Here is a 27,347-nt window from a genome sequence, read left to right as displayed (position 1 = left end):
TTGAGGGTGCTCAGTACCTCTTAGGATTGGGCCCTTATTTATCAAATCCCCCTTTACAAAATGTCCCCCCATAAAAGCCAACCAACCAAAACAAAAAATCCCAGAATAATGTAAAAGTATTCTTTCTTCAGCCTTGTAAAGAATGTTTTCTTCTTCCATTGGAATTTGTTATGAAGACTTAGAAAAAATAAGATTTAACATCATTGTATTTATTAGGTTCTGAAACAATACACATTCACATCCTTTTGAATACAGTACATTTGGCACAGTAATAATGTTTACGATGAAATAACACTCATGAATGGCAAGAGATTCAAATTACATCCACAAGAAAAAGAAATCCTGTACAAATAAAGCCTTACCGAAAAACCCAACAAACCCCAACTCTAAAACTGAATACATTTTATATTTAACGAGGGCTATTCTGCCCATAATTTAAAAAGAGGTCATTTTTTAGCTTTTTGGAGAGAATTCATTATTTTTCACTCTATGGAAAAATGTTTCCACTTTTTATAAAATCTATATGGGAGAAAAACAACAAACAGTGGATTCTTCTCTTTTTTTGTTTTTGTTTTTTTTTTGGCATTTTGCACTCACTTTACAAAAAAAATCAGGAAAGATTTTACAGAAATGTAACAGCATGTTCATTTTTCAGAATTATCTTTAAAAAAATGCGCAAGGTAACAGACAAACCTCCTAATGTAAACCCCATACAGAAGATCTATTTACTTGAATTGAAGAAACATCTGCCCACGCAAAAGTTCTACCTTCTTGACTCCTCATTTAGCATCCCTACAAAACAAATGCAGGTGCCAAGGCCTCTTGTAATAGAAATGGGTGTTCATGATTTTCACACTAAGAACAGGATTGATCTAAACAGTTTGCTCACAAAATAGCTTTGTGGAATGTACTGACTCCCCAAAAGCAAATACTAATAATTTTGTAGAAAGACCTCTAATTTTACCAACAGTAGTGCACTATGCAATAGTTTTTCTTCATTCTATTCACCTCTGTAAAAGAACACTTAGCTCTGTGATCAGTTCTTGCCTGGTGACAAAAGCTATCTGTGGTGAAAACGACACAGAGCCAGTAGTGACACATGAAAATTTATGGGCGATGTTACAACAGGTTCCTTGGAAAAAAACCATGAGATGATGTAATCATTAAAATGTTTCTGTGCTTGTACTCAACTCCAGAAGCTAGTCTTTTCCCAGTACATAAATTTACTGAAGATAAATTAAATTAATCTAAAGATTCGATCCATTATTACACCTGTAGGCCAGACAACACATGAGTTGATATAGCATAATATTTAATATTTTGAAATCATCATAAGAATATATATAATAATTACACCTGAGTTTTTAAAAAAACAAAATGGAACTGAATGTTGTCATCAGTTACAAAGGCTATGAACAGCCGGACGCATAATTGACACAAACTAACTCATTTGCTTGAGACCAAGATTTAGCTCTTAAAGCCAATGACTCGCACTTTGTCCACCACAATTTGGAACATTCCTTTCTCTTTCCTAGCTCCTTCCTATCATAGAGTTGAAGAGAACTATAAAAGAGATTTAGTATAGCTTAATATATGTCTACATCTTTTATAACAAAAAAATCCTCCTCTCTCTGACAGTAACTTGAACCAATACACATACAGAGTATTGCACATGGACATTATTATAATTATTCTTTCATAGACTAAAGTTTTTATAATATGCCTGAACATGCAGCAGTTGATACCTCTATATTCAATGAATTCCACAGGCCTTGCAGCAAACACTATATACAAAATCTCACCTGTACAAAAGGCAAAAAAGCTTCGTAAGTGCCACTTTGCCAGTAACAAGTATATATATTTTTTGTGCAGCTGGAAATCCATGTGCAACAATTAAAATGGATTCCATTAACTGCTCACTCAGTCCAGTAAAATATATAATAAAATTACCTCAGCGATACATGTACACAAAAAACACAGGGTACTTCTGGAAATATAAGTACATAACACTGTTAGCATATCTACAGGCGGTAACTTCACATTAGTAATATTGTCCACATGAGTTACCACTTCAATTAATACACAAGAAAATCAATTTACATCTTTCCATAATGTCAGTTTTTGAATGTTTGATCTTCAGTCTTTCAACACACTTTCACATAATCCATGTTAAGCTTTGTTTTGTGTTTTTTTAATAGCACAGATTTCATATTAGATTTTAAACATTAAAAACAGTAGTACTATGGTTTTGTAAAAGTGTGCAAAAGTAACACACTGCTGTGAAAAATAAATACATATAATTAAGCAGGGTTGTTATCATTCACATTGAATACAAAGAACTAAAAACAAATTCTTTTTTATTATCATTTTTTAGAAACATGTAATTTAAAACACCTATGTGCCTACCAATGTTTGCTTTGGGTACAAACTTTTACTAAGAAAGAAAACTAATGTTTACCCAATTACCTGTCAATTTGTAGTAAACCTATGTAGCTTCATTAAAGCTATTATAGGCTTTTGGAGAACTGATCAATTCTTATATTTTAGCCCTTTAATACCTGTGTATAAAGTATCTGATTTCCTATTTTAGGCAACTTTTTACATTATCTTCATAATTCTTTTTATTCCTAACTAATAATCATGAAAAATTAGCTATGCCTATTTCTGGTGGATAGTTTTATATTATGCTTGCACCCCAGTATGTTAAAGCATATGTGATCAGTAATTGCACATCTAAGAAAGTAGACTTTTTCAATTACCACAGAACTGTGTATAATTGTCTTCTCCACACTTGAGTACAAACTTCATTGTAAACATCAGTGCGGAAGAAATGGCTCTCTCTCTCTTAATTAAAGATGTATGGCAATTATGTACTGTTGTAGGATGAGAATAAAATCTGCTAAATCTCTGTTTTAAAACAGTATGGCTCTTTTTGTTTCATGAAAAGATGCAAATTGTGTCCTTTCTGAGAGACCTTAAGAGTAACAGAAAGGTTGCAAATTGCAAAAGCACGGCAGTGTGTTACATCTACAATTTCTGATACAAAATTGTTTTGCATTGTTTGTGAGACAGAAATTAAGAGTGCCTTCAGATCAGAAGATTAAAGGAAAATAATAAATATATAGTTTAAATTGGGATATGGGCTCAAGGTAAGAGAAGTAGTTCTTGATCTAGTGAGTCTCAGTAACTGGAGGATCTTCTTAGGACCACTTCTTGCAGCATCATTCATCTAGCAGCCCACTGCTGACTATGGCAGAAGCTCTTCTCCAAAATAAGAGAACCCTTTAAATTCTTCTTGATTGATTTGCTTTATAATTGTCTCATCCACTAGCGTTAATACTGGCTCTTCTCGCGTAAAATCTTGATCAAAGTTATTTACATCCCTTTTGGTTTTCTGGGGAGGAAAGTATAAAAAGGTGAGTGAGTGATGAAATAACATACTAAAACCAATAAACATAAAAACTGCTTGGGAGGGGGGCAGGGGACTGAAATAAGCAGAATTTTCTGAAATGATAAAGAAAAGCTATTTCACGCAAAGAATAACAAACATATGGGATAAGCTACCAAGGGAGGCCACAGAAGCAAATATTATAGTGACTTCAGAGAGCCCCACTGGTTTCTGGAGTGCGAAGGGGTAGTGATATGATGAGAAAGCGGGAAGCTGAGATTAAGAGTCATTATAAAAGAAATGGTATGCTAAGCAGTATGGCCGTTTCCTATTCTTATATTTTTGTATGGTTTTAATGGCATCACATTTGAGAGGTTTAAAGTGAATTGTCTTCCCCACAAGACAAACTTCTTCAGCCCTAACTGATCTGGTTATATTTGTATTTAAAATGTAAATGTAGAGCTCATGACAGGTCCTAAACTCAACACCTTGGAGGCTCAGCACAGGCAATTCAAGTTTCCCCATGCTGCCCTGCTAATATGATCTTGATGAATCAGCTCTAGAGCTGAAATCCTGGCCCCACTGAAATCAGCGGTAAAGCTCCCATTGAGTTCAATATGGACAGGATTTCACTTTAAGCCCTGGTCTACACTAGGACTTTAGGTCGAATTTAGCAGAGTTAAATCGATGTAAACCTGCACCCGTCCACATGATGAAGCCCTTTATTTTGACTTAAAGGGCTCTTAAAATCGATTTCCTTACTCCACCCCTGACAAGTGGATTAGCGCTTAAATCGGCCTTGCTGGGTCAAATTTGGGGTACTGTGGACACAATTCGATGGTATTGGCCTCCGGGAGCTATCCCAGAGTGCTCCACTGTGACTGCTCTGGACAGCACTCTCAACTCAGATGCACGATTGTTTGCCGTTGCTTTGACGCAGGGAGGGGCGACTTACAGGGTTAGCTTACAGGGAGCTAAAATCAACAAAGGTGGTGGCTTCACATCAAGGAGTATTTCAGGCAGGACTTCACGGAGGGTTCCAATAAGAAATGGTGCACCTAAGTTATTGTTCTTATTGGAACAAGGAGGTTAGTCTTGCCTCTGATTGATATATGGCTAGATTTACCTTGCTGCACCTTCTCTGTGAGTGACTGCAGTGTGACCTAGAGGAATGAGTCCCCTAGACGGGGGGTGGGGGGGGGGGGGTTGGCAAATGAGTACAAAACAAATCTGGTCTATTTCTTGTTTTAATACACTCCATCTATCTTTTACATCTTTGGCTGGCAGCAGACGGTGCAGAAGAACTGCATGCCATCCACATCTCATGGCTGCTCGGCAGAAGATGGTACAATAGGACTGCTAGCCATCCTCATCTCTTGCCTGCCAGGCAGAAGATGATGCAATAGGACTGCTAGCAATCCGTATCACCTGCCTGCTCACCATAAGATGGTTCAATAGGACTGACTGCAGGACTAAAGAGAATGACTTGATCAAGTCACTCCAAATTTAGTCCCTGCGCCCATGTCTGCCCAGGCGCTCCTGATCGACCTCACAGAGGCGACCAGGAGCACCTCGGACATAACTATGACGGCTACCAGTCGTACTGTACCATCTGCTGCCACAAGGCAATGGGTTGCTGCTGCTGTGTAGCAATGCAGTACCACGTCTGCCAGCACCCAGGAGACATAGGGTGACGGTTACCTGAGCGGGCTCCATGCTTGCCATGGTATGGCGTCTGCACAGGTAACTCAGGAAAAAAGGCGCAAAATGATTGTCTGCCCTTGCTTTCACGGAGGGAGGGAGGGAACGGGGGCCTGACGATATGTACCCAGAACCACCCGCGACAATGTTTTAGCCCCATCAGGCATTGGGATCTCAACCCAGAATTCCAATGGGCAGCGGAGACTGCGGGAACTGTGGGATAGCTACCCACAGTGCAACACTCCAGAAGTCGACGCTTGCCTCGGTACTGTGGAAGCACTCCGCCGAGTTAATGCACTTAATGCACTTAGAGCATTTTCTGTGGGGACACACACACTCGAATATATAAAACCGATTTCTAAAAAACCAACTTCTATAAATTCGACCTAATTTCGTAGTGTAGACATACCCTAAGACCCCACGGCCATTTAGTCCTTGGTCTTTTCTTGGCAATCACTGTGATTTGGATATCTACCAAATAGGAGCTGGACTCAGAATACCAATTCATTTCACATAGGTCATTGAACAACCACATGACAGTGATTATGGTCAGTCACCCCCACACAAGTGACTTGAAGATGTGATAGACAGGTAAAAAGCTCCAGCTCTCATTACCAGTTTCCCGGAGGGATAGCTCAGTGGTTTGAGCATTGGCCTGCTAAACCCAGGGTTGTGAGTTCAATCCTTGAGGGGGCCATTTAGGGATCCAGGGCAAAATTTGGGGATTGGTCCTGCTTTGAGCAGGGGATTGGACTAGATGACCTCCTGAGGTCCCTTCCAACCCTGACAGTCTATGATTCCACATTAATGCAGTCATATTTCAAGTATGCACAGTGTTGTTGAAAGGAATAGGCATTTTTGTTTAGACCTTTTACAGCCGTCTATTTTCTTGTTATGTTTCATGAAACATTTCAGAATAGTTACAGCTGAACCAAACAGTATTCAATGGAGGCAAAACTGCCATTTTAAAACTCATTCAGTATCAATCCTAAAATCAGACACAGATTTTTTTGAGATTAAGATACCAGAAATACAGTAGCAACCTGACTTACAATGTACTATGTCAAATCATATTCTAAATAGATTTACATACCAAAAATGGTATATGTATCTCCTTTCAATACATATCTATAACTCTTGCTAATGCAAGAATATACCCATCAAAGTATTATTTAGCTGATCAACTCTACTGACGCATTAGAAAAATATTTTTCTTCATTTCACATAACAGACTTTTCTCATATCTGTAAAATAGTCATACTAACTAGCATAATCTATTTTGGCTGCATGGATTTTATATAATTCATCTGTCATAGCAAAATAACTCCCCTACTTAAAATGAAGAGTCTCTTTATGATTTGTGCACTACAGGATTTTCTAAGTGATGGGCAGTGAATAACAGGCATAAATCCACCTACTTGCTAATGGGATTTCTGCAGATACTGTAACACCCTATGTACTGCCTTTAAAATGCTAAAGTGAAAAAAATGGATACATATTTTTTTAACTGGCACATAAAGATTTCATTCTATGCAGTTTAAAAACAATGGGCTTTAAAGTCCTTAGTGAATTCTTACTCAGATGGGAAAATATTGTGGAAAATATCATTTGCATTTTTAAATGAATTCACTTCTGACTGTGTTCACATCCCTCTTCTCTATGCTCTCTGCAAATATTCTAGCAAATGATTCATTGTCAGACATGGTCACTAAAGAAGAAAATGGCAAATGAGTATTTTCAGAAAGTGACTTTCAAATTTGTAGTAAGGATTATATGCACCAGAGCCCTGATCCAATGTTCACACTTTGAGCGTTGGATACTCACAGCCAATAACCTGTGGGCAAGCTGTAGAACAAGAATTTTTTCAAGAACGAATTTTCATTGAATATATTCATGAGGAGTGTGGTTTATTCGCTGGGAATTTGCAAACAAAAAGAGAGGCTAAAGTCATCAAACAGGCATTCATAATGAATCATTTGCCCCGCAAACTGAGGGCCAACTTTTTAAAGGTATTTAGGGGCCTAAAGATGCAGATAGGTGTGAAATGGTATTTTCAAAAGCACCTATGCTCCCAACTCCCACTGACTTTTTAAAAATCCTGTTTTCACTGGGAGTTAGGCACCTGGGCACTTTTGAAAATACTATGAGGTACTTATTTGCATCTTCAGGAGCCTTTTAAAATCTGGCACTGAGTTTCTAATGTGGGCAACATTTCCATTGAATTTAATGGGACTTTTGTCTAGGTAAAGACTGAAGAAGGGCCTCAGAATATTTCACTGTTTTAGATATGAAAGCAATTATCTACTTTTCAACACAGATATAAATGAGCCAACCTGCTACCAGGACTAGCATAGAGCAACCTGCATTACTTACTCTAGCAGGCCTCTAATAATGCAATTACTTAAACCAGACAGAAATGAGTGGGGCATAAACAAAACTGAATAGATTAAGTAATCCAAGGAAAAAAGCATAACCATTGCTTCTTTTTAAATAGAAATCCTCAGTTGAGATTTGGCTTCTTAGGCAATTTTTTCTTGAAGCCCCTTCTATTTTGCAGGGCTCCATCAACTGTGAACAAACAAGTCTGAGTGCATTTCTGCTTGTTCCTGGCTTTGCTGTTTTAACATTCTTGCATGCTGGGTGCTGCATAGGCCCATAGCATGCACAATTTTAAAGCTGCGGCACCAGAGCACAGAAGGAAGGCAGCAAGGGCTGCTACTGTCACCCAGAAAGGATCCTGAAAGGCAGAAGGGAGCTCGGCAGGAGAGAAAGAGTCTAAGGCTTCATGTGCTCGCTGAGCTGGGGTTTGATTCCCAGCTTGCATACACATACTTGCACTAGATAAACAGTAGCATAGCTGCAGTAGCATAAGCCGTGGCAGCAGTGGCATGGTTTACCCACCATGGTACATAATTGGCATAGCTAAACTATGCTTCTGCCGCTGCTAATGCCTGTGCTACTGTAGGTACACTGCTATTTATACTCGTACTAGCTGGATAAGAGCTCACACAAATCTGTGTATGCAAGCTGGGAATCCCATCCTCACCTGCAGCGTAGATGTAACTGAAAAGTATATGAAGGGAATGGGATTCCAGTAGTACCAACCATAAGCATTCAAACTTCATGAGTAGGGCTGCAAAAAAATCTTGAGATTGGATTAAAAATCATGTAATCACATGACTCCAGGAGCTAAGGCTTTAAGAAAAACACCAAATATCACAGGATTCTGATAATATCATGAGTTGGCAACAGTGGGATTCTCTCAGGGGAACTACCAAGGCAGCAAAGCCAGGAGGGTACTGAAAGTCACAGAGGAATTGGCAGGTGGCATGGAATGTGAGTCAGGCTTCTGTGTGGAAGGGGAAACACAGTGGTCCATGCAAACTGACTTCTCATACAGCATATGTCACAAGGAAAGTCCACGTGGTTTCAGAAATTGCATTTTTTCTGGGTTGTCTGGACAATGTGTGTCCAACCCAAGTGAACTGTACCAATGTATCAGAGACAGAGCAACTACACAACAGTTTCTGACAGGAAGTGCCCTGATGAAACTACAGGTGAGCAGAAAGTAGCCAGCCATTTTGAATTTGACTGAGTGCCCAGCATTAACACCTTTATGCTTATGAAAAGTGCCTTGGGACCTTTAATGACCAGAGGTGGTCAGGTCCGCAGCCATCACCAGAAGCACAGTGCCTCTTCTACCTTGAAAAGATATTGATTCCAGAGGAAGAGTGCCATCTGCTTAATCCCCGCCATCTCTTTTTGTAATACACATGCTCTTGAGAGCTCACAGCCAGCCACATTACTGACCCTGTTTACCCTGTGATGAGCACAAAGTGCTGCGAGTTCCTGAGCAGGTATAGAACATTACAAATTAAGAAACTAATGAACAAAACTGACTGCACAAGATAAGATGACATTTGTAGACTATCACATTTTGCAGAAGAGTGACGGCCATTTTTAATTTCACTTAAAGTTACCAGTGCTGTTCAAAAGGCCACAGCCACAACAGAATTGTTAAAAGACTGTCTCACTCAAGGAACACTGTTGTTAGTCAGATGTCTCCAATGGCGTGTGTTGGTTTACACAAGGGAATCCAACTTCATGTTTAAAAACTCTAATTTTTGTTTTGAATCTCTATAGGCAGTGCATATAGTGGAGGGGGGTCACAAAATATTGCAGACCTTGGAAAAAAATGTTTTTTTAATTGAGCTGGGTTGCTGAAGGGCACACTTTAAGCACTGTTTGACCAAGTGCTTAAAAATGGATTTTGGCTGGGATTCGGAAAGCCCTCCCCAACACACTTTTTTCGGACCATTTTATGCACTGTCTATATGCAGTTAGTAAGTGAGTAATATGAACTTCACTACACAGGAATGAGCATGCACTGAACATGGATTATTTGCACAGTGACTATTGCATTGGTTTTATTTTCACTTTCTCTACTGTACTGCCGTTTAGGTGAACAGTGAATTTTCTACTTCCAGTCACAGAAACAAGTGTAGAAAACCAAAAGAAATGCAAACACGTAACAAACTTTCAAGTGATGGGGGCAAAGATCACCTGTCAGCACATACATGTTGATGATCATAAACTGAAAGTTAATAAAATACTAAACTCTCTCTATAAACTACAATAAAAACCCCATCTTATTTGAAGTTCTGGGGCATAAGAATATAGTAAGAAGGTTAAAACTCTTTGCATTCAGTCTTCTCCCCAAATCCATTTGAGGCAAATCTGAACTGTGAATGCCTCAAGTTTCCCTTTGAAATGAACAGATACAGAAATGGCTAGGATTTGAACAAATGTACTATAAAAACATGTTGCATAAGGAAACACATATCGGCACAGACATGACAAGAAAAAAAATAAGCCTGATCCTATGATGTCAATGGCAAGATTGTCAAGATTTGCAATGGCAGCAAGTTCTGGCCCAATGTGTGTAGTAAGTGGAAGTAAGTGTGGCCAGAAACACTCACTGAAACGAACAAATGCAGATTCTGGCTTAAGAGGAAGAGAGAGACTACCCTACAATCCTCTAGAGTAGGGAGATTCCCATGTACAGAAATATGCAGTAAGCTTCTTCATGCCCCTAGTAGACCATCATTGCCCACCACATGCAGACAGCTGCTATAAGTGTGGACATCCAGTGAAACCTTTATTATAATTCACGCTACCCTGGTGCAGATTTCTGTCAACAGCAATATTTGACTCCTCCCAAGTTTTCTCAGACCATACTCCATTCCTGAAGTTTGCAGCTCTTTTGAGGATCTATAGCATGAAACCTTTTGAGTGCTGTCTGTGGGCAGGGCAGCAGAGTGCCAATAAGAATATTGATGGATACACTGAACACTCCCAGCATGCAGCCACAGGAGCACATGGCATCAGTGCAAAAGGACTAGGTGGGGCAGGAATGTCTGCACCATTCAGTGTATATCATACTCTTGTGCAATTTGAAAGGAGCCTATCCAGGTTCTTGGTATTAACAGAGATAAAATAACATGGCATGACTGGTTTTGATTTTTTGATGCAAAGGTTGGATGCAGTTATACTGACTTTTATGGGAATTGAGGGGTCTCAGCACTTTATATGACTGAGCTCTTGATAAGTTAAAAATGGACCAAATCCTGTAGCTTATTACTTCTTTTTCAGATAAGAATCTCATTAACGTCGCACAAAAGACACAATGCTTTAGCGTAACGGACAGAGCCAATTTCCTTTCTATTCTCAGCCTCTTTCAATTAAGTGCCAGAGAATATTGAACCATCAAGGAACTACATCTTCCTTAACATCAGTGCCTGATGTCTCGAAGTTCTAATGGAAAGTACCTGGATGATTTCAGGGAGAATTTTGCCTGAGTGAGAATTATTGTGGACTCCAGGGTTTGACCCAGTAACTCTAAGAGAAGAGCAGCCAAGACCTACTGAGTCAGTGTTCTCAGTATTTTCTGAATATCTTCTCACCAATATCATTTTGAGATGATTTTGTTCTAGAGTAATGGAAGCTACAGACATCAAACAGATCAGTGCAGAGCACAAGGCACTGTGGCTAACCTCACGTATCAATGCCCTCTCTTTTGCCTTTCTTTTGTGTGACAGCAAAAACCACAGCGCTGCCAGAGGATCGGTTTACACCAATCAGTGAACCTCCTTTCACCAATGCAGAGTAGTTTCTAAAAGGTTGGTAATAGCTGTAAAGAAGCAGTTATTTTCACACGTCACTCATTCTACAGATGCAGAAGATTTGGTCTGAATATTGAGAAAAACAGGCTGAAAAACACAAGCTCAGCTTTCTGTTGAGTGCTCTGATGCTTTTTAAAAGTATTTGCATGTATAAAAAATACAATCTGTTATTATAAACCAAAATATTTGTTAAAAGCTTCTTTTGGGGAACTACAAAATATGAAATATATTGTCTTTGGCTAAACAGAATAATTTTACAAATTAAGAATTTTCAGTCTGTCAATTGATCTCTTCATAGAATCATAGAATATCAGGTTTGGAAGGGACCCCAGAAGGTCATCTAGTCCAACCCCCTGCTCAAAGCAGGACCAATTCCCAGTTACATCATTTGTCAAGCCTGACCTTAAAAACCTCTAAGGAAGGAGATTCTACCACCTCCCTAGGTAACGCATTCCAGTGTTTCACCACCCTCTTAGTGAAAAAGTTTTTCCTAATATCCAATCTAAACCTCCCCCACTGCAACTTGAGACCATTACTCCTCGTTCTGTCATCTGCTACCATTGAGAACAGTCTAGAGCCATCCTCTTTGGAACCCCCTTTCAGGTAGTTGAAAGCAGCTATCAAATCCCCCCTCATTCTTCTCTTCTGCAGGCTAAACAATCCCAGCTCCCTCAGCCTCTCCTCATAACTCATGTGTTCCAGTCCCCTAATCATTTTTGTTGCCTTCGCTGGACTCTCTCCAATTTATCCACATCCTTCTTGAAGTGTGGGGCCCAAAACTGGACACAGTACTCCAGATGAGGCCTCACCAATGTCGAATAGAGGGGAACGATCACGTCCCTCGATCTGCTCGCTATGCCCCTACTTATACATCCCAAAATGCCATTGGCCTTCTTGGCAACAAGGGCACACTGCTGACTCATATCCAGCTTCTCGTCCACTGTCACCCCTAGGTCCTTTTCCGCAGAACTGCTGCCTAGCCATTCGGTCCCTAGTCTGTAGCTGTGCATTGGGTTCTTCCGTCCTAAGTGCAGGACCCTGCACTTATCCTTACTGAACCTCATCAGATTTCTTTTGACCCAATCCTCCAATTTGTCTAGGTCCTTCTGTATCCTATTCCTCCCCTCCAGCGTATCTACCACTCCTCCCAGTTTAGTATCATCCGCAAATTTGCTGAGAGTGCAATCCACACCATCCTCCAGATCATTTATGAAGATATTGAAAAAACCGGCCCCAGGACCGACCCTTGGGGCACTCCACTTGATACCGGCTGCCAACTAGACATGGAGCCATTGATCACTACCCGTTGAGCCCGACAATCTAGCCAGCTTTCTACCCACCTTATAGTGCATTCATCCAGCCCATACTTCCTTAACTTGCTGACAAGAATACTGTGGGAGACCGTGTCAAAAGCTTTGCTAAAGTCTAGAAACAATACATCCACTGCTTTCCCTTCATCCACAGAACCAGTAATCTCATCATAAAAGGCGATTAGATTAGTCAGGCATGACCTTCCCTTGGTGAATTCATGAGGGAGGGATGCAAGAATCAGGTACATACTTCTTAAACGATCATTATCACAATGACTTCAACTAAAGATTATCTTCAGAGAAGGGTTTTGAACCAAAGTTCCCAGTTTTTATGAGTATGCTAACATCTTTTGCTTTTAATCTGATCCTAAATTGTTTTTTGCATATAATATGAAAAAATAACCATTTCAGATTTCACTGGGAACAAATGGAAAGTGAAAAGGAAACTGCTTTCATTAAAAGTTTTAATAGCATGAATCTGAAGTACTTAAGACATGCTGCATTATGCAATTCAAATATTAATCACCAATGCACAGACACCTCTCTTTAGCATCACACAACTTTACAGAACTTTGCATTTTAAGAAGGATAACGTTGCCCTCTAGCAAACTGTAACCACTTCTGGAGTGGGAATATTATGCAACAGAAAGTGGAGGGAAATACCCTATCCAACTAAAGGGACACAAGAATGTACTAGTTACTCATAAGAATGTACTAAATCCACTCACACTAGAATATGGCCACGACACCAAGCTTAACAGCTCTAACTCTTGCGTGCACACACAAAAATGCCATTGGACCTTTCATGATCACTGTATGGTTAGTTATCCATCTCACTCATTAGATACCACCATCCAGAATCACTATTCCCTATCACCATGTTGTGGCATTGGTTTACTACTACCTAAGACTATGCCAGCACCGGAAAAAAGGTTTTGTTTTTTTCAATGAGATAACACATACATGATAGTTAGATCATGTTGTAAAATCATAATGGAGACAAGGCACCTGTAGTTTTTACAATGAGGTAGCGAGGTGAGATCACGTCCCAACTGTGGTTGATTTAGTTTAGTTTACCTCACATTAAATCTGTACTGCCTTGTCTCCACTAGGATTTTACAGAAGGAAAGTTAATACGCATTAGTTATCCCACAGTAAAAAACACACCTTTTTTTGTCAAGGAAGACAAATGGCACGTCTACACTTAAAATGCTGCAGCAGTGGAGCGGTAGCGCGTCAGTGAAGACACTACTGTGCTTTCAGAAAAGGAGGACTTGTGGCACCTTAGAGACGAACACATTTATTTGAGCATAAACTTTTGTGAGCTACAGCTCACTTCATCAGACGCATTCAGTGGAAAATACAGTGGGGAGATTTATATACATAGAGAACATGAAACAATGGGTGTTAGCATATGCACTGTAATCAGAGTGATCACTTAAGGTGAGCTATTACCAGCAGGAGAGCGAGGGGGGGGCCCTTTTGTAGTGATAATCAAGGTGGACCATTTCCAGCAGTTGACAAGAACGTCTGAGGAACAGTGGGGGGTGGGGAGGAAATAAACAAGGGGAAATAGTTTTACTTTGTGTAATGACCCATCCACTCCCAGTCTCTATTCAAGCCTAAGTAAATTGTATCCAGTTTGCAAATTAATTCCAATTCAGCAAGTCCCCTGACAGACCTGATAAAAGCCCGGGGTCCAGACATGGTGAAGTGGACAGATGCCGCAAAGAAAGCATTCATGGATCTACAGACAGCCCTCTGCAGTAACCCCGTGCTTATAGCCCCAGACTTCAACAAAGAATTCATTTTAGAAACAGATGCATCTGAAGTAGGATTGGGAGCTGTCCTATTGCAGATGGTCGGCGATGAAGAACACCAAATCCTCTACCTCAGCAGGAAACTCCTCCCGAGAGAGCAGAAGTATGCCGCGGTTGAAAGAAAGTGCCTAGCTGTGAAATGGGCCATGGAAACACTACTTTATTACCTTCTGGGACGACGGTTTACCCTTGTGACTGACCATGCACCCTTCCAGTGAATACAGCGAAATAAAGAGAAGAACGCAAGGGTGAACAGATGGTTCCTGTCCCTACAACCTTTCCAATTCACCATACAACACTGGGCTGGAAGCCACCATGGCAATGCAGATGGCTTGTCACGAGTACACTGCCTGACGTCCCAAGTTGCCCAACCCCGTAGTGTTGAACAGAGGGGGGGCGCGTATGTGACAGGGTCAGGCCAGATGGCTATGGGAGAGTAACAGAAGGCAGATATATTAGCCCCAGGCTAAGTAGGTCCCTTTTCCCTGGGTAAGGTAACAGGGAAGGTCCCAGAACAATCAGGAAACTTCTGGAGACAATTAAGACAGGCTGATTAGAACTCCTGCAAGGTAGAGCAGGAACTTTGTCATAACTGGTGTAAGAAATGGGATCTGGTGTCCACAGCGCGGCGGAAGAAGGAGGGTGTTTGGAAGGGAAAAAAAAAAGGGGAAGAGGGTCTATTTTTATTTTTTGCACCACAATGGAGGAGGTAGTGCAGGCACTGATACAAGCCACGGCTGCCCAGCAGGAGGCTACTCGTGTCCAGGCAGCAGCCCAACAGGAGGCAGTGCGGCTGCAGCAAGAGACTAATTGCCTGCTGATGGACCAGGCTGCTCGAGACCGGGCTATGTTGCGAGAACTGGTAAACCAGGTAAAGGCCCTTACAGAGCTGAACCGTGGCCATGATGGGATGCAGATCATGCGGGCCAGCAATTGGCTGCAGAAAATGAGGCGGGAGGATAATGTAGAGGCATATCTCCTGGCCTTTGAGAGGACAGCCCTACGGGAGGCTTGGCCCTGAGAACAGTGGCCTGGCATCCTCGCTCCATTCCTGTGTGGGGAGGCCCAGAAGGCCTACTATGATTTGCCTGAAGAGGCTGCGGTAGACTACCCCCAGCTGAAACCAGAGATCCTGGCCAGATCTGGGGTAATGATCGCAGTGCGGGCCCAGTGATATCATGAGTGGAGGTACCAGGAAAACAAAACCTCGCAGTCCCAATTATATGACCTCATCCATCTCGCATGAAAGCAGTTACGAACTGAGTCCCGGAGTCCGGAGGAGATACTAGAGGTTCTGGTCATCAACTGGTACATGAGAGGACTACCGCCAGACCTTCGCGCCTTGGTAAGCCAGAACGAACCCTCCACCTACGATGAAGTTGCCGCACTGGTAGAAAGGCGAAGGACGGCGAGGGAGCTGACCCAACCAGTTAAGGAAGAAGCACCTTGGGTTAAACTAGCAGCACCAAGCCCTAGAGCTCGGGTGACTGGGCCACCAGGAGAACCCAGTGGAAAAAGAGAGGGGCTGAAGGCCCACCAGAAGCCACAAAGAGTCAGAGCACTGAGGGGGGAAGAGGATCGAGATGTTAGACTACCCAAACCAAGAGACCGGGGAATGCCTAGGGCTCCATACAGATGTTACGCCTGCAGGGAGTGGGGACACATAGCTGCACAGTGTCCCAATGCCGAGGAGCCTATGCAGTGTAACCTGGAGAACTGGGCAGACCCATGCTCCCTAATCCTCCTTGTGGGGGTCTCACTAACCCTACATATGTACACCAGACCAGTGAAGCTAAATGGGGTAGAGACCACAGCATTGGTTGATTCGGGGAGTGCTATCACGCTTTTCTCGGGGAAGCTCATGAAGCGTAGTCGTGAAGCTACTGTGGGCTAAGCGTACGGGGATAACATGTGTCCATGGGACAGTTGGTTATTACCCCACCATCCCAGTAAAAATCAAGATTCAGGGGAACGCTACTGAGGTAGCAGCATGTGTAGTCCCTAAACTCCCATACCCAGTGCTCATAGGGAGGGACTTCCCAGGGTTTGGAGACTTACTCCCAGTAGGGGAATTGGAGAAAGGGAGAAGCCCTGAAAGTAGTGAGGCATCCACAGTAGACTGTCAACCCCCAACCTTCTCTGAAATATCCCCAGATTTGTTCTCCACTCCCAGGCAACGTAGAAAGATGAAAAGGGAAAGAAGGGCAGCTAAGGCCTTGGGAAAACCAAATACTGGCCCAAAGCCACAGGGTCGCTCTCGTAGGTAGGCAGACCCGAACAGCTGAAAAGGAGGCCACCCAGGAGGGAGAAGCACCCGAGTCTGAACCACACCCTAATGCCTCTGAACCAGTAGAGGCAACAAAGACTGGCCCCCTAGATCTCAGGCAGATTAGCCCCGGGAGAGGAAATTTTGGACGGGACCAGGCTGAAGACCCAAGGTACGACAACATTAGGAAGCAGGTAACCGAAATAGATGGGGTCCCCGTGGAAGGGAAAACCCAGGGACCAGGACCCTACTTCATAATAAAGAAGAATCTCTTACACCGGGTTGCACCAGTACAGGGGCAGAAGGTACAGCAGATCCTAGTACCTCAAAAACACCAGAACGCTGTATTAAGTCTGGCCCATAGTCATCTTTCTGGGGGGCATTTGGGGGTAGAGAAGACCCTGGCACGGGTCCTGCGACGATTCTTCTGGCCCGGAGTACATGAAGAAGTGCGGAGGTACTGTGCGTCCTGCCTGGAGTGTCAGCTGCACAGTCCCCATCCCCACTTGAGGGCACCTTTAGTACCCCATCCCATCATAGAGGTCCCCTTCGAGCGAATAGCCATGGATCTAGTGGGACCCCTGGAGAAGACAGCCTGGGGCCGGATTATGCTACTCGCTACCCAGAAGCCGTCCCCCTGCGGAGCACAGCCTCTAAAACGATAGCTTAAGAGTTGGTGGGGATCTTTGCCCGAGTGGGGCTACCAAAGGAGATATTAAAAGACAAAGGTACCCCATTTATGTAGAAGCTAATGAAGGATCTCTGTACGCTGTTCCATATACATACCCTGAGAACTTCAGTCTATTGTCCGCAGACTGATGGGCTGGTAGAAAGGTTTAACCAAATCCTCAAGGCAATGATAAGGAAAGTGGTAAGTCGAGACGGGAAGGATTGGGACACCCTACTACCCTACTTTATGTTTGCAATCCAGGAGGTACCTCACATCTCAACTGGGTTTTCCCCCTTTGAATTATTATACGGACGCCACCCCTGTGGCATACTAGATATTGCAAAAGAAATCTGGGAAGAGGAACCCAATGAGGGGAGAAATATAATTGACCATGTGTTGCAGATGCGAGAACGGATAGTCCGGGTCACCCCTATTATATGGGAACATTTGGAAAAGGCTCAGGAGGCCCAGCGAACCCATTACAATCGCCAGGCAAAAGTCCGACAGTTCCAACCAGGGGATTGGGTGACGGTGTTGGTACCCACGGCAGAAAGCAAGCTTTTGGCCCAATGGCAGGGGCCCTGTGAGGTGGTTGAACCCGTGGGGGAAGTAACCTACAAGGTGCTGCAGCCACGATGCCGGAAACAAGAACAAATTTATCACATTAACCTCTTAAAGCCTTGGCACCAACGAGAGGCATGTGTAGTGGCCCAAAAGACCCCGATCCAGGGAAATAATATGCAGGAGCAGATCAGGATATCCACTGATCTGACACCAAACTAGAAGAAGGAGGTAACTGAGATGATCAACCGATACCAGGACATGTTTTCAACCAAACCAGGCTGGACCACCGAAGCATATCACCACTTTATCACAGACCCTGGGGCAAAGGTAACTTTCAGGCCCTATCGGGTCCCAGCAGCAAAAAGGGAGGAGATCAAGGCAGAGGTAAATAGGATGTTGGAGCTGGGAGTCATCGAAGAGTCCCACAGTCAGTGGTCAAGCCTGATTGTGTTGGTGCCCAAACCCGATGGCACCACTAGGTTTTGTAATGACTTTCACCGGCTGAATGAGATATCCAAATTTGATACATACCCCATACCCCGTATCGATGAGTTAGTTGACCGTCTAGGCAATGCCCGATTTTTGACCACCCTTGATTTAACAAAGGGATACTGGCAGATTCCCCTTGCCAAAGATGCGAAAGAAAAGACGGCATTCTCTACACCAGAGGGTCTGTTTCAATATACTGTTCTTCCTTTTGGACTGCATGGGGCACCTGCCACCTTCCAGCATCTTATGGACAAGTTCCTATGGCCCCATACCAGTTATGCAGCGGCATACATGGATGATGTGATTATTCACACCCCTGACTGGGAAACCCACTTAGGAAAGGTGGAAGCGGTTCTGGACACACTAAGACAGGCTGGCCTCACAGCCAACCCAGCCAAGTATGCTATAGGGCTAGCCGAGGTTAAATACCTTGGCTACATTGTAGGAATGGGCATGGTCAAGCCCCAACTAAACAAACTAGAGACTATCCAAAATTGGCCCCGGCCAAATTGGAAAAAGCAAGTCCGGGCATTCCTGGGTGTGGTGGGGTACTACCGACGATTTATTCCCCACCCCAAATATGGCGATCAGCTGAACCCTGAGCATGTGGGCAAGATTCATCCTCCTAGGCTGTGTCTATGTTATACTATTCCCCTCGGCCCTTCACATCTCCCACCATAGTGTAAACAGGGCACTGGCATCTTTCTTTAACCCTGCTCAGAGCAGATCTTGGCAGCAGAGTGGTAAGATCTGTGGCTGCCATCCAAACCCTGTCTACATTGGAGCTCCTGTGTCCTGTAGCTGCTACTACTAATGCAGCTGCATCTGTAGTATTGCAATTAAGTGTATTTAAGGCCTAGAATGTACCTCCTTCCAAAATAATCTTCAGTTAACCTTCCCATATAGTCCTGTGATTTCTAAACACAACACAAGTCTTAAGCACAACCATCTGAAAAATAAGAACTGGATGCTGGGCCACTATTAATACAAGCTATTGTGTTTTGAGCTTGAAGGGGAAAATTGAACATTAAAGAGTTATTCTGCCTTCTGTGGCTTGAACTACGACAAAGGCAAAAATATTATCAAACACAACCCTGAAGCAAATGCTGCTAGTAAACACTTAATCTCTCTTATCTGAAGCATTTCCATGACTACAACGCTGAGAGTGGACACTTCCGGTCTTCTACTCTGCCTGCAGTAGGGTCTTCACAACACGTACGCTTCTGAACACCTAATGTGTAGCCGCATATTAACAAACTCTTGTTTCTGTGCCCCTCTTCCAGCAACAGATGGTCTTAATGCAATGAAACTGGTGCTGTTTCATTGTGCAGGGAGCATATGAAGAGGCAGTAGTACAGCTCTACACTAGGAAAATGACGACTACATGTACCAATTGGCCATTCTTTTGGGGCTGTAACAGTGGCCATAGATCAGCAGTGCAACCTAGTGGCAGGTAGGGCTGCAAACAGAGCTGTCAAGCAATTAAAAAACTTAATCGCGATTAATCACGTGATTAAAAAAATTAATTGTAATTGTGTGATTAATAGTGCTGTTAAACAATAATAGAATACTATTTATTTAAGCATTTTTGGATGTTTTTCTACATTGTCAAATATATTGATTTCAATTAAAACACAGAATACAAAGTGTACAGTGCTCACTTCACATTTATTTTTGATTACAAATGTTTGCGATGTAAAAAACAAAAGAAATAGTATTTTTCAATCCACCTAATACAGGTACTGTAGTGTCATCTCTTTGTCATGACACTTGAGCTTACAAATGTAGAATTATGTACCAAAAAACCCTGCACTCAAAAATAAAACAATATAAAGCGCTAGAGCCTACAAGTCCACCCAGTCCTACTTCTTGCTCGGTCAATCACTCAGACAAACAAGTTTGTTTACATTTATGGGAGATAATGCTGCCCTCTTCTAGTTTATAATGTCACCTGAAAGTGAGAACAGGCATTCGCATGGCACTGTTGTAGCCGGCATCGCAAGATATTTATGTGCCAGATGCACTAAAGATCCATATGTTCTTTCATGCTTCAACCACCATTCCAGAGGACATGCATCCATGCTGATGACAGGTTCTGCTCGACAATGATCCAAAGCAGTGTGGACCAATGCATGTTCATTTTAATCATCTGAATCAGATGCCACCAGCAGAAGGTTGATTACTTTTTTGTTGGTGGTTTGGGTTCTGTAGTTTCTGCATCGGAGTGTTGCTCTTTTAAGACTTCTGAAAACATTCTCTACACCTCGTCCCTCTCAGATTTTGAAAGGCATTTCTGATTCTTAAGCCTTGGGTCAAGTGCTGTAGCTATCTTTAGAAATCTCACTTCGGTACCTTCTTTGCGTTTTGTCAAATCTGCAGTGAAAGTGTTCTTGAAACGAACAATGTGTGCTGGGTCATCATCTGAGACTGCTATAACATGAAATATACGGCAGAGTGTGGTTAACACATAGCAGGAGACATACAAGTCTCCCCCAAGGAGTTCATTCACAAATTTTATTAACACATGATTTTTTTAATGACAGTCATCAGTGTGAAAGCATGTCCTTTGGAATGGTGGTTGAAACATGAAGAGGCATACAAATGTTTAGCATATCTGGCACATAAATACTTTGCAATGCCGGCTACAAAAGTGCCATGCGAACGCCTGTTCTCACTTTCAGGTGACATTGTAAATAAGCGGGCAGCATTATCACCCATAAACGTAAATAAACTTGCTTGTTTTAGTGATTGGCTGAACAAGAAGTAGGACTGAGTGGACTTGTAGGCTGTAAAGTTTTACATTGTTTTTTTGTTTTTGAGTGCAGTTATGTAACAAAAAAAATCTGCATTTGTAAGTTGCACTTTCATGATAAAGAGATCGCACTACAGTACTTGTATGAGGTGAACTGAAAAATACTATTTCTTTTATCATTTTTACAGTGCAAATATTTGGAATAAAAAATAATAACATAAAGTCAGCACTGTACACTTTGTATTCTGTGTCATAATAGAAATCAATATATTTGAAAATGTAGAAAAACATCCAAAAATATTTAATACATTTCAGTTGGTATTCTATTGTTTAGCAGTGCAATTAAAACTGTGATTAATCATGATTAATTTTTAAAATCATGATTATTTTTTGAGATAATCGTGCTTTAATTGTGATTAATCAACAGCCTTAGTTGCCAAATTTCTAATCGCATAAACCTGAACACCCTTGCCCCGACCCCTGCCCTGAGGCCCCACCCCCACTCACTCCATCCCCTGTCCCTCCGTCACTCACTCTCCCCCACCCTCACTCACTTTCACTAGGCTGGGGCAAGGGGTTGGGGTGCAGGAGGGAGTGAGGGTTCCAGCTGTGGGTGCGGGCTCTGGAGTGGGGCTAGAAATGAGGAGTTCAGGGTGTGGGAGGGGGATCTGGGCTGGAGCAGGGGGTTGGGGTGCGGGAAGGGGCTTCGGGCTGAGGCCGAGGGGTTTTGCGGGGGAAAGGGGACTCAGGGCTGGGGCAGAGGGTTAGGGTGCAGGAAGGGGTTTGGGATGCAGGCTCTGGGAGAGAGTTTGGGTATGGGAGGTGGCTCAGGGCTGGGGCAGAGGGTTGCGGTGTGGAAGGGGGTGCGAATCACTAATTCCAGGCAGCAGCACTCGCAACTTGCAGGTCACATTTATATTAAACATGCATTTTTAATTATAGATGTTTTAATAAATGGTTAATAAATTATTACAGGTTCTTATAGATCAAAAGGTTGATTATAGCCATCTATAGTATCTTCAACAGATGTGCTTACAACCACGACTGTAACATTTCTCATTTCTGTAACATGCTTATAACTTCTATTAATCATTTAATAGCCCCTTAGAAACTATATATTTTTAATAAAAGTCACAGTATATTAAGGAGATATCAATATAAAGTGTGAGTTCTTTTAAAAAAAATACAGATTCGGTAGACCACTCAGTTTTTACCAGCAAGCACATTCACCCCAAAAGCTAATGGATATTTTAAAAACTTCACTACACAATCATGCATCACCGCACGTTGCTTCCGGTCCTTGTGACATCCCTTGCAGCTTCAGCACGCAATGAGTATGTCTGCACTGCAATTAAAAGCCCACAGGTGGCCCATGGCAGCTGACTCGGGCGCATGGGGCTCAGGCTAAGGGACTGTTTAACTGTGATGTAGAAGTTTGGTCTTGGGCTGGAGTGCGGTCTCTAGGACACTGCAAGGTGAACAGCATTTAATAAGTAATGCCTCTCTCCTCCTGTCCTTTTCAAATATCTACTAAACTAATGGCCTGATTATAAGAACTGGTGGGACACAGCACCTCTAACATTCAGCCCCCACATACTTTAATAAGCAGAATCCTATTATCTCTCTACCAGTTCCTCCTCAAGTGAGAGCCCTACATATCAGCCTACAATGGCTCTGGTTAAAATGTTTGGGGAAATAGTGGAAGCTGTAGTTTTTCCTCACAGATTTTAACAGTCTGACTCTTGGAATGGGCTATTGATAATGTAATGGGAGCAGCCACATGAATTGGGGCAAAAGTAAATGCTTTGCCTACACTCTCAAAGCCCTGGCTGGGATGATTTAATTGGGGATTGGTCCTGCTTTTGAGCAGGGGGTTGGACTAGATGACCTCCTGAGGTCCCTTCCAACCCTGATATTCTATGATTCTCTATCTGCTAGCTCCCAGCTGTGAACTGCAGCAGAGCCAGTGAAGGAAAGACTGAGCCATGTACTCAAACTCTCTTCTCCCTTTGCAATGACTTCCTCTTCACTATCTGGCTTGGGGATAAAGGAACAGAACCTGCTCTTCTTGGAATCAATTGGAGTTTTACTATTAACTTCAACAGGACCAGGAGCAGGCCCAAACGAGATAATTTATCATCTGTGTTAACATATAAATATGTTATAATATAATACAAATACGTCTGTGTGAGTGCTTCAAGAATGCACTGGAAATGGCCCCAGTAATAAGAATCTGTGGTTCACATCATTTTCTGAATATAGCCCTGGGGGTTTAAGCAGCCAAAAAGTGAACTAGAATCAATGTTATTCTGAGGAAGCCCAAAAGCAAAGCTAGAACCTTCCTGCTCCTTATCACTCTATCCTAATAGGCACAGTTGGAAATGTAAAGTGAAGAGAAAGTTAAATGCAGAAATAAACTGAATTTAATTATACAGAATGAGAATATTTTAATATTACAAGACTATGAATATGCAAAATGAAAGAAACAAACACTACTGGGCCCTTTGAACAGAATAAAAAGAAGTATAATAATAATTGTTTAAACTTATAAATATTTGGGAAACTGCGTGTTGGGAAGCAGCTTTAGTACTTCTGTTATTCCACAGTGTTGTGGTTTCAAAGCCAAAGACAGCTGTCCCAGCCACTGACACTCAAGAGAATAAGAGATGGAACCCCCCCCCCCCCGAAAAAACAAAACAAAAAACCAGAAGACTAACAAAAGGGGAACTGCTGGGAAAACGGAGCCTTGTTCATCTAACCAAGGAACAGTGGAGTCCTTTAAAATATCACTTTGTTTATATTTTCTGATCTACTTCTTATACCACACTTCATGGCACCAAATTATTTGGAAAAAACCTGCTAAAAAGATTTATCCCTCAATTCTGAAAGAATATAGTGGTTAAAAACAAGGTTCCAGATTATTTAGTCTTGGAGACTGAAGCCCTCTTGTCTACCAAGGGAACAGACAGAAGCCACACAAGCTTCTCCACACTGCCCTTCCAGCATGCCTCAACCCTATCCTGAAGCAACCACAGTGAGAAGTTTGAACTTCAAGTCATTCAGTACCCGGACCAACTCTCTTGATGCTGCCAATTATGACAGTACTTTTGTGGTGGTGGCAGCTGTCCCCTGGGAGCTAAACTGAGATTACCAAGTCATTTTACCACCTATCTATAAGCAGGTAATGATTTTCAATCACTATAAACCTGTGTGGGATTTGAACCAGTGATTAAAGAGGAGGGAAAGTGCTGTATCTTGGAGCCACCTCACCGCCCTTAAACATTTAACTCTCACCTATATTCATTGGTAGGGTCCTGTACATCTTGGGTTACACAAGAAATGAGAAATGGGTAGATGCTAACAAATATTAGCCACCCATAGATAAAGCCCAAAGTTGTTTTTCCCTCCATTTCCCCCTCAGACTCTCTAACAGAGATAAATTTATCAGATTTAAAAAAAAAAAACTTTGATCGGTATTAAATCTTTAATGTCCCAAAATCTTTATTTGTACACCAGCATTGTCCATAATGTCAGCATCACTCTGAGAAGAGCTCCTTAGTTAAAGAATCCTGAAAGAGCAGCAGGGAGGTGGGGAGTACATAATGCAACAGTGCTTTAACAATGATACATGAGTGTCTGAGGTTTCAAGCCCACTACCCAGTATTTGATCTTAGCAATAACACTTCATGCAAAAACATGCAGTATAGCCCCTTCCACTCCCCTCTGCTAAATGCTGATTGCCATGCACCAGGATGACTGAATGGAAATATATTATGAGACTGAAAGGATACCTCAACGTTATTAGGCCTAAAAATGGACCTACCTTGACATATTCCCCATACTGAAGGCCTTACCTTAAAGAGGGACATTCACACTGAAGCAAACTTGAAAAGAGAGAACATTTACACAAAAAGAAATTTACTTGGCCAGTAATTTCCTGTGTTCCCTTTGCTATAATTTAAGGATATTGTATTTTAAGAAGGGTTTTCTTCCCCAAAGCCCAACAGTGAAGTCATAATTCTGCATTTATGACATCACAGTCCACTGCCATGGATATTACAGTGGTGCCAGAAATGCAGCATTGTGACTTGACAGCAGAAGGACAAGAAGCCCTCATTAAAAAGCACAAATATCGTTGCTCATTAGCAATCAATGTAAGAAAATAAATCTAAAACATGGGAAGATTAAAATGATTTATATTTCAGTCTGATATATTTGCAAGTTTTTTCCAGAAAGAAAGTCCCTCTTTAAGGATTCCAGCCACATTTCATTGTAACCTGACATTTGCGGCAGCAATTGAAAAATAAATATACACCTGGCTTACTGAACAAATTTTCAGCGGCTCTCCATTGAGGCATCTGCAAAATAAGCATCTTTTGTATGTGCAACTTTGCATGTTTGTATGTGCAAATAAGGTAACTGCACATGCAAAGGGCCTACTTGCACTCACCATTTATTACCCAATTTTCACACATTTGTGTGCATGCAGATAAGTATTTAGACATTCACAGGCGCATTAATGAAGCTCTGCTGAAGATTTTGGTAACTTTTCACTTGTGAAAAAAAATCACTCATGCACATTTTCTCCAGTCATAGCAAGTGCATTGGCTAGTTCTAAAATTTGGTATTTGTGGGGTGATTTTATTTTGAATCTTTGCTGCAGCACAAAATTAAAACAAAATACATTGCTGGCATCCTTAAGATAAGACTTATAAGGAGGAATAGATTTAGGAAGAAAGATTTAAAAGAATGATACATATACTATTACTTTGAGAATGATAACTAAGGGGGACAGAGCTATGATAACTGTTTATGATTATTTCAAGGTTGCAGATAGTAAGAAGAGATAGTAACTCTTTAGGGTGATTGTACAAATGACCACAGGAAAGTTTAGGCTATTCAGAGAAATCTCTTAACACTGAGGTCTGTTATACTGTAGAACAATCTCCCAAGGGAAGTGATGCAAATGTTGTCATTAAGAAAATATAAAACTGCATTCAACTTGAGCATACGTAATTTAATAACAATATTTCTCAACTATATGGCCCCTTCATTGGAGGATATCGAAGTGCCTTATACAGGTGGGTAAGTATTACTAGCCCCATTTTACAGATATAAAAACGGAGAGTCTAGGTGATTTGTCCACAGTCACACAGTTAGCCAGTACAAAAGCTGCTAAAAGAACCTAGGTCTCCTCTCAGTCCTCTCGCTCCAACCTCTAGACACAGTGCTGCCTCCCAGAGCCTTTAGAATTACAGACTGAACAGACAGACATGGGAAAAATATTCTCAACAACACAACAAAGGTGGTAATGGATAAGCCTGCAAAATAAATGCAGGGAGTTCAGATCAGATAAACCAGACTCTCATTTGGCAGCACTTGCTTTGATTCCATATTGCCATTTGCAATCCTACCACAGCAGAGCAAGAGATTCCAGCTGGTCTTTCCCATCTCTAACTTTTATGATTCTAAGACTGCAGATCACTTTTGAAGCTTAACAGAGTTGACGACAGTAACCTTTTAAACTGGGAAAGTTGGAAGCCATAGTGGTGTAGAGGTTGAAAACAGTGTGTTTCTCTGTGAAAGCTGGGTGTTCACAGCAAATCACCATCGTGTAATTATTTTGTTATCTCTGGTTTTATAGTCACAATAAAAATGGGTTGCTACAGGCACTGATAAAATCATCACAGTACCATACTTCGGTTTCACAGCCAAACAGAGATCCCCATCCCGCAGGGTAAACACTTGGTTTACCAAGCATTGTATTGGTGTCCAGCTCAGTGTTCCTCAACATTTCCAGGGTGGCGACCCCTTATTCAAAGGGAAACATTTTCCAACCCTCTTAAATTTATTATAAAAGAAGGGATAAAAAAGTCTAAGGGCTAACCACTGTAACCCTATACAATTTATTTGTGGATGTATTTAGAGAGAGGATATGGGATCTGAGAGGGAAAGATTTTCTTTGCTTTAGATTGCAACAAAACTTTCAACAACTTGTGACCCACCCTGATTGCCTTTTGTGACCCATCCCCCAGAGGCTGTGACCCAGTGATTGAGAAACACCAATCTAACTTAAGTAGTAATTTTGCTGCGTCCATGTTAATTATACAGGAAAAAGAAGGAAGAATAAACGGCTGATTTTCAGAGATGTTGTACATCTGAAGCGCCAACTGACTTCACCCAGGTGAGCTGTGAATTTAGGGTT

At 41.9% G+C, this 27,347-nt stretch overlaps 1 protein-coding gene across 6 annotated transcripts in view; it reads right to left on the bottom strand.

The window, feature by feature from the left end:
- Positions 1 to 204: 204 nt before the first annotated feature.
- PRKCE (protein kinase C epsilon) overlaps positions 205 to 27,347 on the bottom strand; it is a 519,169-nt gene continuing 492,026 nt past the window's right edge. For all 6 annotated transcript variants that reach the window (XM_073339116.1, XM_073339117.1, XM_073339118.1 and 3 more), the window contains one exon: positions 205 to 3,394. In XM_073339116.1, coding sequence (XP_073195217.1) covers positions 3,248 to 3,394 — 147 coding nt within the window. In that variant the 3' untranslated portion in view covers positions 205 to 3,247. The remainder of the gene's footprint in view (positions 3,395 to 27,347) is intronic.

The sequence above is a fragment of the Lepidochelys kempii genome, chromosome 3, assembly GCF_965140265.1.
Source record: "Lepidochelys kempii isolate rLepKem1 chromosome 3, rLepKem1.hap2, whole genome shotgun sequence".
NCBI classification, from domain to species: domain Eukaryota; kingdom Metazoa; phylum Chordata; order Testudines; family Cheloniidae; genus Lepidochelys; species Lepidochelys kempii.
The sequence above is the reverse complement of the archived record's forward strand: the minus strand, read 5'-3'. Positions and strand labels throughout refer to the sequence as shown.